We start from the raw sequence: 17,328 nt of genomic DNA on the forward strand, positions 1-17,328 counted from the left end.
GAATGATCAGATATAGTCCCGACGGATGACTCAATACAGTCCCGACGGATAATGGTTTGACATCCATCGAGTGAGAAGCTTATGTAATAATAAGTCATGTAGCACATTTCTGCAAACAACTTTGTATAGATTCTGTAGTAGCTTATGAATCATGTAGACTGCTAATAGATGTGCAGAATAGGTTGATTTAATGTAAATAAATGATGTCTTGTAATTCTGCACAAATGAAATGGAGTCAACTGATAAATGGCTACCCGGCGGATGATCAACAAGGTTACCCGACGAATTATCAACAAGGCTACCCGACGGATAATAAGCATGTACCCGATGGATGATCAATTCAAACATCTGTTGACAGTGACAACACAGTCACATGCGTCGAGTGTTTGAAAAAGGAATGTAGCAGCCTATTCAACTGGGTTTTTGAGAACAAAGAAGCATTACCATTTCCATGCTATTATGAAGATATTCAAAGATGTTGAAATCGAGTAGTGAAGCAGCATGGTATTAAACTTGATAGGTTTTGTTTTATTATCTTGTCTTATTACTATATAATCTTGGTTATATATAAACCAAGAGTAGCAAGTAGAACGATACGAAGACTAAGCAAATACATTCTCAGAGAAAAAACTGTAAGCTGTATCCTATAGCATTTCTCTGTAAGTTTAGTTGTTCATATTTGTAAGCAGCTGTGAGCTATTCAAGCTTCACAGGGTTCTCTTGATATATATATACATATACATATATCTGGTGGATACATTCAAATCCACCAGAAAGTTTTAAAGACCTGTGTTTTTATTACTTGTGCTTTGATTAATCTAATTCTATATTCCGCAATTTGCAAATCAAACACTTGTATATTATTAAAAAAGAACCATTTTTCATTAATCGGATTAAGTAGTCAGAATTACATTCAACCCCCCCCCCCTCTGTAATTCTTGTTGCATTGTTAGGGACTAACATAATGCAAAGTAAATATGAAATGAGCATGATGGGAGAACTAACTTAATTTCTTGGTTTACGAGTTAATCAAGTTAGTGATGAAATATTCATTAGTCAAACCAAATATATTTATGATCTTTTAAAGAAGTTTGACTTAATGGATTGCACATCTACAAAAACTCTCATGGTCACTGCAACTAAACTTAAAGTAAACACTACTGAAAAGTCTGTGGATATTTCAAGCTATAAAGGCATGGTTGACTCACTTTTATATATTACAGCTAATAGGCCAGATATAATGTTTGCTACTTGTCTTTGTGCTAGATTTCAGGCTGATCCTAGAGAATCTCATTTAATAGCTATTAAGAGAATTTTAAGATATCTCAAAGAAACACCAAAACTTGGCATTTGGTATCCCAGAGATTCTGGTTTTAATCTAACTGGTTATTTAGATGCAGATTATGCAGGTTGTAAAATTGATAGAAAAAGTAATACAGGAACCTGTCAATTTCTAGGAAATAAGCTAGTATCCTGGTTCAGTAAAAAGCAAAATTCAGTCTCTACTTCTACAGCTGAGGCTAAACATATTACCGCTGGTAGGTGTTGTGCACAGATTTTATGGATGAAAAATCTATTGTTGGACTATGGTCTACAGCTGAATAAGATTTCTATTTTCTTGTGATAATACAAGTGCCATTGCAATTACTGAAAATCCAATACAGCATTCAAGGAACAAGCACATTGACATCAAGTACCACTTCATTAGAGAACATGTCATGAATAGTACTGTGGAACTTCATTTTGTTCCAAGTGAAACACAACTTGCAGACATCTTCACCAAGACACTTGATGAATCCACCTTTACTAGGTTGGTAAGTGAGTTAGGTATGCTTAATTACTCTTAATTTGTTTTGATGTCTAAGCAATTTGAAATGCAGCCGGAGTAAAATTTGATATTTCCTGTCAAAGATGAAATTTTGACTAAGTCAGAATTTACATATCAGTATATGTTCATTATCCGTTGAAAATGAATATCCGTTGAATTTTATCATCCATTAAAATATCATATATTATGCTGGGTACTTTTAATCCTTATCCGTCGAATTGCTCTCAATCTTAGCCGTTAAGTCTAGGTATTATCCGTTGAATTTACTTACAGCCTGTAAGTATATTTCGATGGATAATCATTAGAATTTTGACAGTTTTCTTTATTTTTTAAACGGCTATTTTGGGCTAATTTGATTGGTTACTTTATTTTTGCTTTTATTTTTTAACCAGTTTATTTCTGAGAAAGTATAAAGCCAATTTCATTTTCATATTTACTTTTATCTTTCTCAACCTATTTATAATCTCTCTTCGTCTCCAAAGTAAAAACCCCCTTTCTGTAACTACTATCAATCACAGTAATGGCACCCGTAGTCAAAATCATGTCTCAAACTGGGTATGTATATAAAAAGAACAACTTCGTAGCTTTGGTGAACAAGGAGATTCTTGCATCTGAAGACTATCACAAAATGGTGGACTTCATTCGAAGCTGCAAACTGAGTTATGTTATGCTTGAGTCTCCAATCATCTACTGTGAAGTTGTTGAGGAGATTTGGACTACTGCTGTGTTCAACTCCAGGGATAAGACCATTACCTTCTCTCTCAAAGGTAAGGAACACTGCATTAATTGTGATACTCTTGAAGCATGCTTTAAATTGCCTGAAAACAACACTCTTTCTCCACACACGGACACAGATGTGAGTAACATGCTAATTTCTATGGGTTATGCTCTTACTGCCACCAAATTAGGTGAGGTTAGGAGATTAGGCCTTAGAAAAGAATTGAGCTTTCTCTATGACTCCTTTGTTAAGGCTTTTTCTAGCAAAGTTAGTAATTTTGATGATGTTAGCTATTTATTGTTAACATGCTCTATATGCTTCTGAGTGATAAGTATTTTAATTTCAGTAATTATGTAATGTATAAATAAGGGAGTAAATTAGGAGATATTAAAAAGAGGTCTAAGAACATCTATTATGCTAGATTCTTTATGATGATAGCTAACTTTGTTTCTGAGGATCTCTCAATTCTTAACCCAACAAACAAGTTAGATTGTTGAGTCCAAGAGAGAAGAGTTATTGCTAATCTTAACAGGGCTAATCACCATAAGGAGGTTACCCTCATCTACATGCCAATTATGGAGCAGCCTCAGGTAAGTGAGGTAAACACTTCTGGCTCTGCTACTTCTCTACCACAAGTTTCTTTGCAAACAACTGTGGTTATGGCATATGTGATAGTGACCAAACAGGTGCCTACCCAAGCCACAAAATCTAAAATTTCCAAATCCAAGTCAAAGAAAACCCACTCTAGTTTATCTCAAAAGAAACTAGTTTTAAAATCTACTAAAAACCAAGAGGGGGTGTGCAGGGAAGTGAGCCTAGTGAGGGACAGGGTGAAATCAAAGAAGCCCTAAGGATAAGGAGGGAGAGGTGTGTGTAACCCAGCCTAGCCATACTGCAGTTTCCCAATAAACTGTAGTGCTTAATAAGGATTCTAGCTCTTTACTAATTTCATCCTCCCATAAGAATGTCACTATTGAAACAAGCTCTCAACCAAGAGCACAGGCCAAAAGAGTTAGGGACACAGACTCACCCCAAACTTACACAAGAAAGAAGAAATCTAAAATATATGGGGATACACAGGGTGCACATACTGTGCAAACTACAGTCAAAGACTCAGTTACAGCACCTTCTCAAAGTCAGATTGATGTGGCTCCTGTAAATGTGGAGTCACAACCAAAATCTCTTACAATAGAAGCACCTCACACACAAAACTCACCCACTAACTCTCTAGATGTGGACATGATTCACACATCAATTCCTGATTCTCCATCTTTAACTCTCATGGAGAAGCCAAAATCTCAAGCAAGTGAGCATCATCTTTTAGATGATTTGTTGGCCCACTTGCCATTTCTTTCTAATTATACTGAGAAATCTGTGCAAAATCTCAAATCAATCACCATAGATTCTACAGTAGTTTTCAGCTCCAAACTCTGTCATTTCTACTATCTCGATGGATATTCTTCATCCATTGACTAGTGATTGTATCTCGACGGATGTGCTTGACAGCAATAATCCGTTGAAACTCTCAACTACCATCTCGACGGATGTCTCTCATCCGTTGAATATCACTGCACCACTTGAAATCTCAACTATTGTTACAAGTGCAGATGATTTAGTAGTTATACAATCACTCCTAGGATTGAGGGAATGGAGTGAACAGAGTGAGAGATTGAGTTGTTCTCAAGCAAAAAGAGAGGAAATGATTGAACAAATGCAAGTTATTTCTTCCATCTTGGCAAAAGTAAGTGAGAGGAATCCCACCTTAGAAGGTGAAGGTGAGGGTGTGAGGGTGGGAAGCCAAGGGGAGCCCTTGATGCAAGAATAGAGAGAAAATAAGAGAAAAGCAGGTACTGAATAATGGGAAGAGCCCATTGTTAGTAAGTAAGGGGATGTCAATGAGGCTGAAAAGAAGCAACTATTTCAGCAAGAATATCAAGCTGTCTTAGACTCTGTTTCTTATGAAGTTGAGGAATTTACTTACCCTGTTCTAGCTTATCAAACTTTGGCTGAACAGGACAATGAGGCTGCTAAGAGAATTCTCAAATTGGTGCACATAACAGCTTCAATGCTAAGGGCCAATGATGCAATCAACTCACTTCCACCTACAGCTGGTGATGATTTTGAATTAGGTTCTTGTTGTGAATATGTTGTGTACTTGATGATCACTTAAACAAAACATCTAAGTAGATTTTACTTAGTGAAATAATGTAGCACTCGACGGATAAGAATTATAGTCCCGACGGATAACTCATTATAGTCCCGACGGATGATTAACTTATTATCCATCGAGTGAGTAGCTTATATAATAATAAGTTTGTAGCACAGTGATGTATGCACCTTTGTATAGAATCTTAGTAGCATATAAGTCATGTTGACTTTAACTAGATATGCAGAATAGGTTGATTAATTGTACATAAGTAATGTCTTGTAATTCTGTATAAGTGAAATGAAGTCAAGTGCCAAAATAGCTACCGACGGATGATTAACAAAGCCTTCGACGGATGATCAAATGACTATCAATGGATGTTTAACATAGCAGTCGACGGATGATCAATCAAGTCATTGACGGATGATCTGAAAGTCGACGGATGATCATATCAAGAATTCAAACATCAGTTGAACAGTGAAAGCTGACACACAGCCGTCGAGTTGGATACAAACACATTGTGGAAGCCCATTAACTGGGTAATAGAGGACAAAAAGCAGCAAAGATTAAGACTGTTAGATTTTATATTTGTTCAGTCTTTTTGACTTTGTAATCTTGGTATTATATAAACCAAGAGAGTAGCAAATAGAAAAATAACTGAGATAGTTGAGAAACACAAAAACAGAGAAATCTTTGTAAGCTTAATCTTTAGCATTTCCTGTTTTCTCAGCAGTTCAATTTGTAAGCAGCTGTGGGCATTTCTGCACACAGAGTCCTCTTGATATATTATATATATCTCTGGTGGAATTGTTTAAATCCACCAGAAAGTTTTTAAAGACTCTTGTTTTTAATTACTTGTGTTTTGATTCATTCAAGTTTATATTCCGCATTGTGCTAATCAAAACAAATATATCAATAATCGAGTTGAACATTTTTATTTCAAGAAAAAGGTTCAAGAATTCCATTCAACCCCCCTTCTGTAATTCTTGCTTCATTGTTAAGGGACTAACAATTCTAGTGGCACATTTGGGGATATCTCTAATGATGACGAGTATTTGTTGGACATAGGGGGAGATGTAGGTCATAGCTCAAGCACAAACACTCCAGCGTGGATGTTTAGCAAAGGCTGCAGTGAGCATCACTTTAAATCAACCCTATTCCATATAATCCATCAAAAACTTAGACAGCTCTTCAAGCTACTACAGATGCCAACACCAAGAGTCTTCTTCAAGCACACCTTGAGTCTCTTCACTTGCACAAATCCAATCTCTCAAATAAAATCAAGATGTGTCTGAGATCAAGACAGAAATTGGACAAGTCAAGAAGGACATCAATGAAATATTAGAATATCTTATTCCTGACACTATAATGAGAGATATAAACAGGCAACTCAGGAAAGATTCTGATCTCAGTAGTAAGGTTGATTCCTTGGACACAAGGCTAAAGGCCCTAGAAACTTCTATCACCAAAATCCAACTCTATCAAGCTCAACAGACACTCTTTCTTTATAAATTGGTGGCTACACAAACGTCAAACTCTGCTCAACTTGATGCTAATAAAAAGGAGGAGAAATATTTACTTGTCTCATTTAGTGAAACTGCAATCATTCCAGTTAGCAAGGGAGAGTCAGCTAGTGAGGGGGAGAAAGTGCTCATTATTGATGTTAGTAAGGTGATAGTTCCAGCAATTACCTTCACAAAGCCACCAATGTTATACATTATTGATTTGATCAAGATAACAGCAGCTGAACTAGAGCTGAAAGAAAAATGGAAGAAGCTTAATGAGAACATTGAGAAGAATTTTGGTCCAATTGAGAAACAAGACAAAGCCTTCTCTCATTTCTCTCAATTGAGACCAATTTCCAGTCAATGAAATAAGCTTGGGGAATATGAAAAGGGGTCAACCCTCAGCAATAAAATCTCCAAAGGCCAATGTAATTTTTCAGCCAAAGAGAAACTATTCAAATAATTCAGACAAAAATCCATTTGACCTGGTCTATAAAACTCCCAAGCCTGATAAAAAGAAGCTGTTTGGTAGAACTATTGCCTACTTCAAAGATCCTAGAGACTCAGTCTTGAAGAAAAGAATTGCTAAAATCCACAGGATTGAAAAACTGATCTGTGTGGTGGTTGGACATCCACAGTTTGCAGAAGCTAAGAAAGAAGAAAAGGTGAGGCTCAAATAACAGAAAAAGCAAGCTGCTTTAAATGCCAAGAACCAAGCTAAGAATCCTGCAACCATAAAATCTGAAATGCCTGCTGTGATAGTTGAGACTCTGATTGAAGAAAATCAAGAAGAACCAAAACAGACAAAGAAACCAAGACTGAAATTCAGACCAAAAAGGAAGCTGGATTTTGATGAAGGCAGGGAAGAATACATGCCAACCCAATCTACCACTTCAAATCAACCAGCCTTGCCCACAATGGAGCAGGATGAATTCAAGGTTTATTCAGACATGAATTTCCATGGTGAACCTATAATTCCTAAAGATGAACCTGTAGATTGAGAAAGCCTACCACTTCCTGATCTAGACATTCCAATCATAACCAAACCAAAGAAAAGAAAGTCAAGAGCAATCAAAAAGGTCAAACTTGTCAGACTTTAATCCAAAGCCTTAGCCAAACCCAAATCAACTGTCAACAAGGGAGATCAACTCTTGATTTATGACATCAAGGAATTTTCAGACATAAATCTCTATCTGGATGAGCTAGAAGAAGTAAGAGCTATTGATGCTTACAAGCATTTTCTAAAGAGATTGGTCTTCAGGTATAAGGGTGGAAGATAGCTAACTTGGCATGTTCACAGAATTCTCAATGAAGGATATTCTACTCTACTAAAGATTTTTTCCTCAATAAAGATGAACTTTGGATTCAACATTGTTGCCAAAAGGATGGTAATGAATAAAATTGAGGAGATAAGGAATAGCTGGAGAGGCCCAAATGCACTCCCAAGAGTCTTAACAATTCCATACACAGGAAATAGAGTGCATTTGAAGCCATGCTGGTTGATAGAGTTCAAGGATGAGAAATGCACCAAAAGATTCTTCAGATTAAAAGATCAGCAAAAAATTTCAAGTAATGAAACTCTCATGGAGATGCAAGAAATGTTGGATCAGAAAAATGAAGATAAATCTGAGTTCTACAGGCAACTTCAACACCAGATTGAAGAAAATAGTGAGAAATTGGGAAAGAAGTTCATACAGACAAGGAAATAAGTTAAATCTGCTAAGTCTAGAGGAGCACCTTGAAAATGGCTTGTGAGATTTTATGTAAACCTTCCTCTGTATAATTTTTAATAAATTGCAACACTTGTTAATTTTATCTACTATAAATCAGTCTGTATTCATAAGGTGTTTTGTTATCATTAAGTTTCTCTTAATTAATGCCTAAAATTCCAGTAGACATAAATTGGGGGAGATTGTTAGGAATATGTTGTGTACTTGATGATAAGTTAAAAAAATATCTTAGTAGATTTAATTTAGTAAATTTGTAGCTTTCAACGGATGATCGCTTTAACATCCGTTGAAAGAGTAGCTTATGTATTAATAAGTCTTGTAACACATTTCTACATACTACAATGCCTTAAAGAGTCTAGAAGTTATGGATATTCAAAGTCATGTTAACTACTAGTATGATATGCAAAATATGTTGGCTAAGTATAAATATTAGATGCCTTGTAATTTTGCATAAGTGAAATAGAGTTAATTGCTATGAAAGGCTTTCAACAGGTGATTCTACAAGGCTTCGATGGATGACCCAAGTCACATTCAACAATTAATCTAGTGAAGCTTCGACGGATGATTCAACACGGTTTCAACGGATGATCCAATGAAGTTTCAACGGATGTTTAAATTCAAATAGCAGTTGATAGTGACTTGATAGTCACATGGATTGATTAGATGCAAATGGAATGTGGCAGTCTATGTACAGGTTTTAGAGAACAAAGAAGCATTTCCATTTTCATGCTAACCTGAAGATATTCAAAAATGCTGGATAGAGAAATGAAGAAGCATTTAATTAGACTAGAAAATATTTTATCTTATTTGTTTATCTTTTTATCATGTAACTTGGTGATATATAAACCAAGGGTAGCATGTAACACCCCCAAATCCGGGGTCAGGAATCTGGGTCGTCACGCCATCCTTCACTCATGTGTAACCTGGTATTGATTCAATAATCTAACAGACCCCAATCTCATACTCACACACTCAAGTTATAGTCTTAGAAACGACGTACAAAATGTTATCTTCTTTATTACACTCAAATGTACTTTACAGGATCTCGAACAATTATTTATAACCTCTACATGAAGTTACAATAATTACGACTGATATCTTATGTCTATCTGATACTCTAGCACACCTGAGGCAAAGCTGCCAGGGATCCTCCCCATGACTGCAAGCAACTAAGTCCCACACCGACATACTGGTTTATCTGTTGTGTCATGTCATTTAAAAGAAAGCAAGAGTGAGCTATAATGCCCAACATAATAATGTACAGTATGAAAATGACTGTATGATAAACTCACGTAAAACATCATATATGATAATTATATTTTATTCGAAAATAGTTTTCCTTGGTGATACACACCTTCTTATGAAAACAATTCTTTTAAGGGATTTTAATATCCTGCGAATACCTTAATAGTAATCCCAGCACCTAGGCTTGGGTTACGGTATTGCATCACAATTCCAATTGGAAGAATTAGGACATTCGTTGGAGCCATCGCATACGATGATCAGTCGTACTGCGATAAAATAACCTTTTCTACTAGTAGAAGGACGACACCTTCACATCTCGGTTATCACCCTTGCCGCATACGGGCTATGTGTCCTCATTTCGAAATCAGAAAGTATGTTTTAAATCAAATCTATGATTTTTAAATCAAAAATAAACCCTTTAATAAATAATAATTAATTAAATGATAATCGATAAATAATTAAACCTCGAATGAGTTTACTCTTTAAAAGAGTATTTAAAAAAATATATTCATCAACTAGTTTATGCCTACGTAATTAATAATCTTTAATGATTAATCAGGTTTGAAATAAATAATTATTGGGGTATACTACTCCCATGATAAAAGAATAAGGATATAGTATTTATTATTCGAACAATAAAATATAGTTGAGGGAATATGATCGTTGGGAAATCGTTTTAATAAAAGTTTGAGGTATTTTAATGTTTCGTAAGTGGACGTTGAGTCCCTTTTAAAACGTACTGATATGGACTTATAACCGTCCTATAATATCACCAGAATGATTCCCGGGTTTTATCTTAAATCCCGACCGACTCTCGGTCTTATATAATACGTCACGCTTAAAGTGGAATAACATTTCACGATATATACTTATCGTACAACATCGCTACATTATGCGAAAATTCAACAACTACGTATCATGGAAAACTATGGTATTTATGCAATGATAATAAAACAATCCTTTCACAACACAATAGTAAATGGAGTTGGGTTCGTAAACTTGCCTGGGTATCTCGAGGTGGAGGATGCTCTAGGTTCCACTCTAAAATCTATAATCATAAACACAATTCGTTTTGTTAGGTCCCGTCCTAATTTACGGCGATTCGCACTCATGCGCTACTTATTATGCACCCTCTCAACTTATACTACCCTTATTATTCCTTTAAGTTCTTATTCACATTATGGTTGCTTCATTTTTCTAAGTATCTTAGGTTCATTTTCATTTTCGCCGTTGGCTCCGCTTATGGATTCTACGATTTCTAATCGCGCGGTCTCGGCTCCGATATTTTTATAAAATTGAAAAATCATTGTTTTCACTTGAAATTTTTATGGCAGTTAGGAAACTCAAAATACTACTCTCTGTAAAAATTTCATGATTTATGAACATTTTTAAGTTGATCCTTTATATTTTCAAAGTTCGTAATTTGTAGCAGTTTTTGTCGCGTAAATCACTTTTAGTAAAACGGTCATAACTTTTTATCCGTAAATCAGAATCAAGCGATTCAAGCGCCTAAACGATCCTTATAATATTTTCTATCATAATAAAGGGTTATTTTTCAAGAAAATACAGTTTAAAACTTCTGGACTTTCTGCAGAAACTTAAAGTTACGATTCGTTGGTTTTTAACGGAGTTACGTTTACAATCGGGGTTTCGTTTACACCCTAACTCTTAACACAACCACCAATAATCATCATTTCATCATCAACACACAAACACCTCTCAAGAACATCTTGTTCTTGAGGCAACAACAATCAACCTTAAATCTACTTAACTTAAATATCAAGATTTCATCACTACCACTTCTAAAACTAGGTTTACTACCACATACTAAATTGATCTTAAAAATGAATCTTAAATAAAGTTGGGCCAAATATTTTTACCTTTCTTGAAAGCTTGAGATGTCTTCTTGAGGATGGTGGAAGATTGGAAGTGCTTGGTATGATTTTTGGAACCTAAAACCACCATTGAAATCAAGAAACCAAATAGGGGTTATTATTCATACTATTCACTATTGACTTTCTTTATTTTATTTCACCCATCAAACCTTGATAAAAAGAGATGAAAGAATTTTATTACCTTCGTTTGATTGCTAGGAAGCTTGAGAATTAATGGAATGATTTTACCATGGCTAGATTTTGAGTTTTGAAATTGAATTCTCCCCTTTTTCTTGATTTTACCGAATGGAAGCAATGAAGGGGTGGGGGGTATTTATGCTTGCTTCTCTTGGTTGCTTCTCTTGGTTGCTTCTAGGAAATGGGGGTGATATCTTTCCTTGATTTTTATTCTTCCTAGTATAGCAGTCTAGGTTTATTCCTTGTTGCAAATCTTGGGGACAAAATCCAAGTAGCTTGCTAGCTTACAAGCTAAACTACATGTGTTAGCTTCCTTAGCACACTATTTGGCTAGCTTGCTTGATCATCCTATGGTTAGCTCACTATTTGATGAAGTAACCATGGTTACTGTCTTACCATGGTTAGTTAGTGTGTTACGTTTATTTATCGTTTACGCGTTCGCTCGGTTACTTAAGCGTTTTCGTAATACTTACTCGTAAATGATTCGTGACGTAATTCATTTCGTATTTATTCCTTATATTTTGAATTATCATACTTGAATATAATTCCGTAGGGTTTTAATCTTGTAATTATATTGTGATCCCCGTAATACTCGATGAGTAGTAAATACGGTCGTTTTTCAAAGTTCGTTTTCTTCGAAAACTGATAGCGTTTACATACACTCATTTGGTACGTATAATCATTATCAATTCCGAAACTCATTTCCCCATGCACAACATAATATGGGCTAAAAAAATTTTCCCCGTCCGTTAGGGTTACTATTCATTAAACATTTTACAAGGTCTCAAAAATTCAAGTTATTATATTATTATTCATAAAGGTCTTTTACCGATGTCAAAATTTTGGATTTTTACATAGCAAGTTGAAAAGTATCAAGTAAGTAAGCAATTTACCATAAAAATAGAAAAAGTTGTATCTGTAAAAAATTTCTCTGTTTTTTGTTTTCGGAGGCGGGGACACGAAGGCTGGTGACATTATCTCATAATGGAAAGAGATTCGGAGGTGGGAATATGAAGGCTAATGGCATTATCCCACGATGAAAAAAGGTTTAGTAAAACAAGTAACGAATTTGTATTTGAAATGAACCGGACGATAAGAATGAAGCATGTAAGGTAATTCGTTAATAATATATTTTAACATAAACATGTCCTTTGTACATAATTATCTTCTTTTAGTAGTTTTGCATTTTCTTCCCAAACAGGTTTTATCATCAATTTGCATATGGAGTTTATCAAAGTTCTAATATGATATATTTGGGTTTGGCAAACTCAAGCTCAAAAACTAGAAGCCAGAAAGCTGATAAGAGGTTAAGACGAACCCAGAAAGATGCCACTTAAAACTATTATGTAAAGAAAAATGATAAAGTTCATAATACTGTATGACTATGTTAAGACCCTGTCCGACAAAGATAGCTGCATTAGCTGCATATGCTGAAGTTCCAGCTATTTGTTGGTTGATGAGCAGGATTTCGGTGGCGGACTGGCTACTGTACTCGGCGATGATTGTTTTGGTTCCTGGATTATGGTGGGATCAGTAGGTCTATTTGGAAGAACTTGATCAACTTCTTCTGACGGAACATTAAACTGCACATTCCAAGTAAAATGTTACATAGGGTGACAACATAAAAGATTAAAAAGATTAATGAGTAGCTTGGAATAAATACATTATGGTAAATTCTCAACACCTCGAATGACCAAGGAAACCTATATTTCAACTAATAAACAAGGCTAAAAGAAGGAAATTTGTGCAAAGAACTGGGACCTAGACTTTTTAGCTAATAGATACATCCCGTTGGAGATGCTCTTAGCACATGATGCTAGAATTTTTTTGTTTATTTTGCAATAATCATCAGATTTGGGTGGGTAAAGCCGAAGCTATAGGAAAGGAATGCACAAGACCAAGCTACTCTTGCCAGTAGTTCACGTAAGATTTCTGAATTTTACAAACAAGGACTATGTAGACCTTTAACTAAAATAACATCATAAACTGTATTGTGCTACTAAATTCAAAGAAAAATGTAAAACTCTATTGTAACTTGGTGTCCATTATATACATTTGTTTTAAAAAATTAAAAATCATCAACATTTGTTGTTGTTATCATATGCTCAAGATACATAACTTGTAAAAAAGTTCAAGTGTATATGCAAAATAGTGCATAGTTACGGATAGAAGAGATTAAAAAATCATTTCACAAATTTGAAAAGCTAACTATCAAATCCATTAACTGATATCTATCTTCAATTTAAATTTCTTAGATTTATTTAATGGTGTGTCTTTTGAAGTTAATTTGTCAAGTTTATTAAAAAAACATTTTTGGGTTTCATATCAAATGATATTATAATAATTGGATAGTATTTCTGTAATCAAGTGAAAGATGAATAAGCTCCAAAACTCATTAAAAAGTAACGAAACTGGACAAACTAAAAAACTTGTTAACTGATCAAACTTGAAATTTTACTAGAGTCAAATTTAAAATTAATATTTAGGCTCGACTAGACTGGATAAGAAAAAGCGCGCACTCGAATTTTGTAAACAAAAACTGGACTTGAATTTCAGCGATTGGGCAAAGCCGGGTATTAAAACGCACCTTGTACCCGCAACCAGCTACACAAGCATGAAAGCAACTCTGCGCACACACAAAAAGATAATATCACCGGTCGAAAGTTAGAGCTTAAGTACATGCTAATGGCACAATGCAATTAGGCTTCTGAAAGGATTCCTACTTGGAAAGATACACGTCGTCACGTGATTATCTTTTTAAAAGAGTAAAAAATTTTCACCTCCATATGACTATAATTAGGTGATTAACGGTGGGCATGTGGCCTCTAGTTTAGATTTATAGTCAAGTCCTACGAATATAAAACTTAAAACGCCAAAAGCAAGTTCGGCAATGGAGATCTAACTATTGGTGTTACTAAAATTGTCATGCCAAAGTTGGACATGTTCCACCACAATTCTGGCATGTTTGAACTTATATTAACAAAAGGTGCACCACAATAGTTCAATCTCAAATGACACATGCACAGGTGGAAGTTTATGTGTAGCAGTTGATTACATACTACATATGTGCATAGGATATAAATTAAACTAAAATTTGCATTCTGTGAAAATGGATTAAAAAATAATGGTGAGCAAAGAGCAAAATTTATGGTTGCAATTATGCAATAATAACCATGTATTTGTATTTAAGTGGTACATGACATGTAACATACTGTATAACTAAATGAAAAAATATACCAAATAGTCATAAGTGAAGTTCACCTTACTGCACAATGCAACTTTTCGCAACAGCATCATGAGGGCATCGATTAAAATTAGAAATATTATAACATTGTTGTTTTTCAATAAGGCGACCTCATTTCAAAAAGATTTCACTATCATGTAAAGCTCATGGCACATACACGATTTGGAGAAAATGTTACGATGCCTAGTCTTATTGGTTAGTGTATTGAAACATACCTCATGTATATGCATACAATTAGCTACTGAACTGGTAAGAAGCTCCATCATATAAATATCAATTCACATTTAGTACCAAATTTAGAAGATAAATATAAGCTATCTCACACTTCTAATGTGCAATAATTTAGTGTTCATATATAACTCAAGTTTCACTAACCAGTGGCTTGAATTTATGTATGACAAAAACAAAAATACGTTCCCAAGCATTTGCACAGAATTTTAGTAAGACAATGATAGAATGATGGGAACCTAACTAGAGGAATATAAAACCTGAGAGTGGATGGCTACACCAGGAGAACGATCTATGTAAGCACTCCATTGTTGGTCTTTTAAGACTGGGTCTTTGTAGCAAATCTCTTCACACTGTTCCAAGCCTATCCAAGAAACATTACTTTCTTATATATTAATGCATACTTCCCAATGTGCGGTTAAAATTCACAAGACACACTATGATATGTATGAAGAAACAGCTGCATCTCACTATTTAAATAATACAAAGTTTCAAAAGAGCAAACAGTAAATAATCTTCTGATTCCTGATTGCTTCTTAAATAAAAGATAAATCATGGCATAAAGATGATGCTTAAAATAGTTATTATGAAACTGATTTTGGCCTTGAAGATAAAGTAAAAAGGGCGAAGATGATACATATGAGACATCTTGATGAAATACAGAGGGGTTAGATCTCATTTTAAAATTGTTCCTACCACAGCCAGTTAAAAATGTACTATCATGTATAATGGCAGAATCAATTGGTGCTAGCCTGGCCTTCATAGCCCCGCCTGAACTTCAAGAGTCCGCAGATTATATTTCTTCTGAGCCCCGACTTTTGTTATTAGTGAAATTTATCTTAAGATCCCTCTCAATAATAATTTGTGTGGGTTTATGGTTGGGCGGATGTTGCAAAAACCATAGCCATGGATTATTTTGAATTGTAATAGAACATACTACTTATGAGTCCACCTAGGTACATATCTTAGAAACACTACGTAAACAAGATCAAAATGAGGTGTAAAGGAACTACCAATTCAGGCTATGGCGGTAATTAATAGAAGACGGGCACATTAAAAATGATTTTAGTCCTCCTCATTTAATGTCAGTGTTGCATTAAATTTAGCGGTCTACTACTATGAGCGAGATTAGCAATCTGTACAAGATTTCATACAGCTTAAGGTCCAAACATGAACCATTATAATCCTTGAAATCATCACATCACATTGCTATATACAGCGAGCGCTACTGAGCAAATTATGTGAGCGAAGGAAACGTCATTAAATATTATAGACAATCAAAACTCGATAAGCTACAAAATAAGACAAAAAAATCAAGACTTACATTCTTCCCATGTTTCTCCATCAGCACCGCATCCTTTTTTACAAAATACTCTCCCTAAACACACAAGAGAGAAGTACATAATAAGATAACAACATCCAAATAGCAGTTACAATCGAAATTAAAGCTGGAATCCAGCAGGCATAAAGCAAATTCTTTATCACCAAAAGAAGGAATTAGAAAATATTTGGAAAACCGAGAGCTTTATTTTTTAAATACTATTAATTTCATCTATCGACGTGTGGAAGATTCAATTATTTATCTAGGCATCTTGTTACAGATATGAGACAACAACCTATCATATCCGATATATCCCACTCTTGGTGCATGGTTTAGTTCAGATATGAGATGAAAATATCAATAATGCCGTATATATCTAAATTTAATAGATAATCGAAATCTGTGCAAATCACCGGGCGAGACTTGCTAGATATGTTTTTCTTAGTCTGACTTATAAATTTTAGAAATATATCGTACATATACATGTGTCTAACAAATTGGTACATAATGAATCATATTAAATCAATATGCAGACATAGCATTTTAACCAATATAAAATCATGATCATAAATGTGGATATCATGATCAAATGTTCATTATATAACAACAATCACATAAACATGCATTGCTATAATAAAAGGTTAACAAAACCTATAGAGACAAATTTATAAATATGAGAAAAGAGAAGGAAGAAATATTACAAGGAATCTGGGTGAGAGCAGCGAATTTTTGGGTACATTGTTTTTCACAAGGAGGTGCCCAATCCTGGGGTAACATATTTTTTGTTTGTTTAAGTAATCTCTATGTCCCTCTCTTTGCAACTTTTTTTTACAAATTTGAGATTGAGATTTGGGAAATAAAGTAAAATGAAGAAAGAAATGAGGGGAAGGAGAGGTGTACTTCTTTGGTGCTAAATATTAGCTAAAACAGGGTTAGTTAAAATTTTATTCAACCTGTAAGTATTTTTGCCTCCAATATCATTAGTTATAATTATTAGCTATATTTATAATATTACTCTTTTTATTAATTTTAAATATATAAATAAAAAAAGTTTAATTATTTCTTTTTTTGTAAAGGAGTTTAATTAACTCTGTTTTTTATTAGTGAAAATAAAATAATATATTTAATAAAAAGATATTTATTATAATATAATATTTTTATATTTATATCAATATTTTAAAGTAAACATTATAAAATAAAAATGAGAAATTATTATGAACATTACTTACATATAAAATAAAATATATGACTAAAACATATATTAATATATTAGAATTTTTATAAATTTAGT

At 34.2% G+C, this 17,328-nt stretch overlaps 1 protein-coding gene across 1 annotated transcript; it reads right to left on the reverse strand.

The window, feature by feature from the left end:
- Positions 1-12,427: 12,427 nt before the first annotated feature.
- Positions 12,428-16,891, reverse strand: LOC141711000 (uncharacterized). The gene is made up of 5 exons (XM_074513465.1): positions 16,739-16,891; positions 16,041-16,094; positions 14,977-15,080; positions 13,832-13,870; positions 12,428-12,827 (listed from the first exon to the last, which is right to left on the reverse strand). The coding sequence occupies exons 1-5, from the start codon at positions 16,812-16,814 to the stop codon at positions 12,687-12,689; spliced, it is 414 nt and encodes a 137-aa protein (XP_074369566.1). The 5' UTR covers positions 16,815-16,891; the 3' UTR covers positions 12,428-12,686.
- Positions 16,892-17,328: the final 437 nt, after the last annotated feature.

This window comes from Apium graveolens, chromosome 3 (genome assembly GCF_009905375.1).
Source record: "Apium graveolens cultivar Ventura chromosome 3, ASM990537v1, whole genome shotgun sequence".
NCBI classification, from domain to species: Eukaryota; Viridiplantae; Streptophyta; class Magnoliopsida; order Apiales; family Apiaceae; genus Apium; species Apium graveolens.

Coding starts and splice junctions, on each gene's coding strand:
- LOC141711000 (XM_074513465.1), bottom strand. CDS start 16,814: ATGTTACCCCAGGATTGGGCACCTCCTTGTGAAAAACAATGTACCCAA. Junction 13,871..14,976: donor GTGTAGCCATCCACTCTCAG/GTTTTATATTCC, acceptor GTGTGTGCGCAG/AGTTGCTTTCATGCTTGTGT. Junction 12,828..13,831: donor TAGCTGGTTGCGGGTACAAG/GTGCGTTTTAAT, acceptor TGGAATGTGCAG/TTTAATGTTCCGTCAGAAGA.